The 857-nt window shown below is 48.7% G+C and overlaps 1 protein-coding gene across 1 annotated transcript; it reads right to left on the bottom strand.

Moving 5' to 3' along the window:
- On the bottom strand, nt 1-487 carry FIBRA_09260 (uncharacterized protein; the record flags this gene model as incomplete). The annotated part of the gene is made up of 2 exons (XM_012321577.1): nt 1-306; nt 329-487. 2 exons carry the CDS (start codon nt 485-487, stop codon nt 1-3), a joined length of 465 nt encoding a protein of 154 aa, XP_012176967.1.
- Between the last annotated feature and the right edge of the window lie 370 nt (nt 488-857).

Raw genomic sequence — 857 nt, 5'->3', positions numbered from 1 at the left:
TTAGATGCTGTTTGTTGACAAAGGCCGAGGAATCTTCTTGACACCTCCTTTGTCAATGCACTTGATGAACTCCTTCAGCTCTAGCAAAGGGCTGAGGGATGTACTCAATGGTTTGTTCAGGTCCGCTGTGGAACCTATCAATGTCCTGTTGGACAGTGTTTGTGATGGGGGTGGGAGGGCGTGTATGAGAGTAGGGGTGATAATACTGCTGCTGATCTCCGGGTGTATACCTAAGCATTGTCCTCCTGCTTTGCAGCCAAGGAGGAAAAGGTCTTGAGGGGGCCACGCATTCTCTTCTATCTCCTTCTGAGATTGATGACGAACTTACACTGCTCTCAGAACTGATTGCTGTAGAGGAGGCTATTGGATCCTCCAATATTTCTCCTGTTGCTGCCACGTACTTGAGAGGCGATTCCTCTTGCTCAATCTGTTCTAGTCCTTCTGCTAGGCCTAGGAAATCAGGACAAAGGTGATTGTCTTCATACATGGGGGGCACAGGTAAATATGCTGGTGGTGGTGGCAAATAGGGAGGTGCTGCTGTCCTCACTATCTTGTTGGCAAAAGGTGATATTACTGGTGTGTGGGTCAAATCAAAGTTGTTTGGGTCACCACCTGATTCTTCTGTTTGGGCCCTTTCAGCTACTCCTGTGATCAAATTGTTCTGAACCACAGCTAAGATAAGCTTGGCTTCAGGCCCTCCTACTCTGTGCCAGAGTTCTTCTTTGGATTGGCTTCTGGCGATCTCGACTAACTCTGGTGATTCTGCTACTCTGCGCAGAAACCACTGAATGGGGATGGGTTAGCGAGGTGATGAGGGTGTAGGTGAATCACTTGCCTCGACTTCTTCTGCTACGCTC

Source organism: Fibroporia radiculosa (genome assembly GCF_000313525.1).
Source record: "Fibroporia radiculosa TFFH 294 genomic supercontigs, scaffold20764, whole genome shotgun sequence".
Classification (NCBI taxonomy): domain Eukaryota; kingdom Fungi; phylum Basidiomycota; class Agaricomycetes; order Polyporales; family Fibroporiaceae; genus Fibroporia; species Fibroporia radiculosa.
The sequence above is the reverse complement of the archived record's forward strand: the minus strand, read 5'-3'. Positions and strand labels throughout refer to the sequence as shown.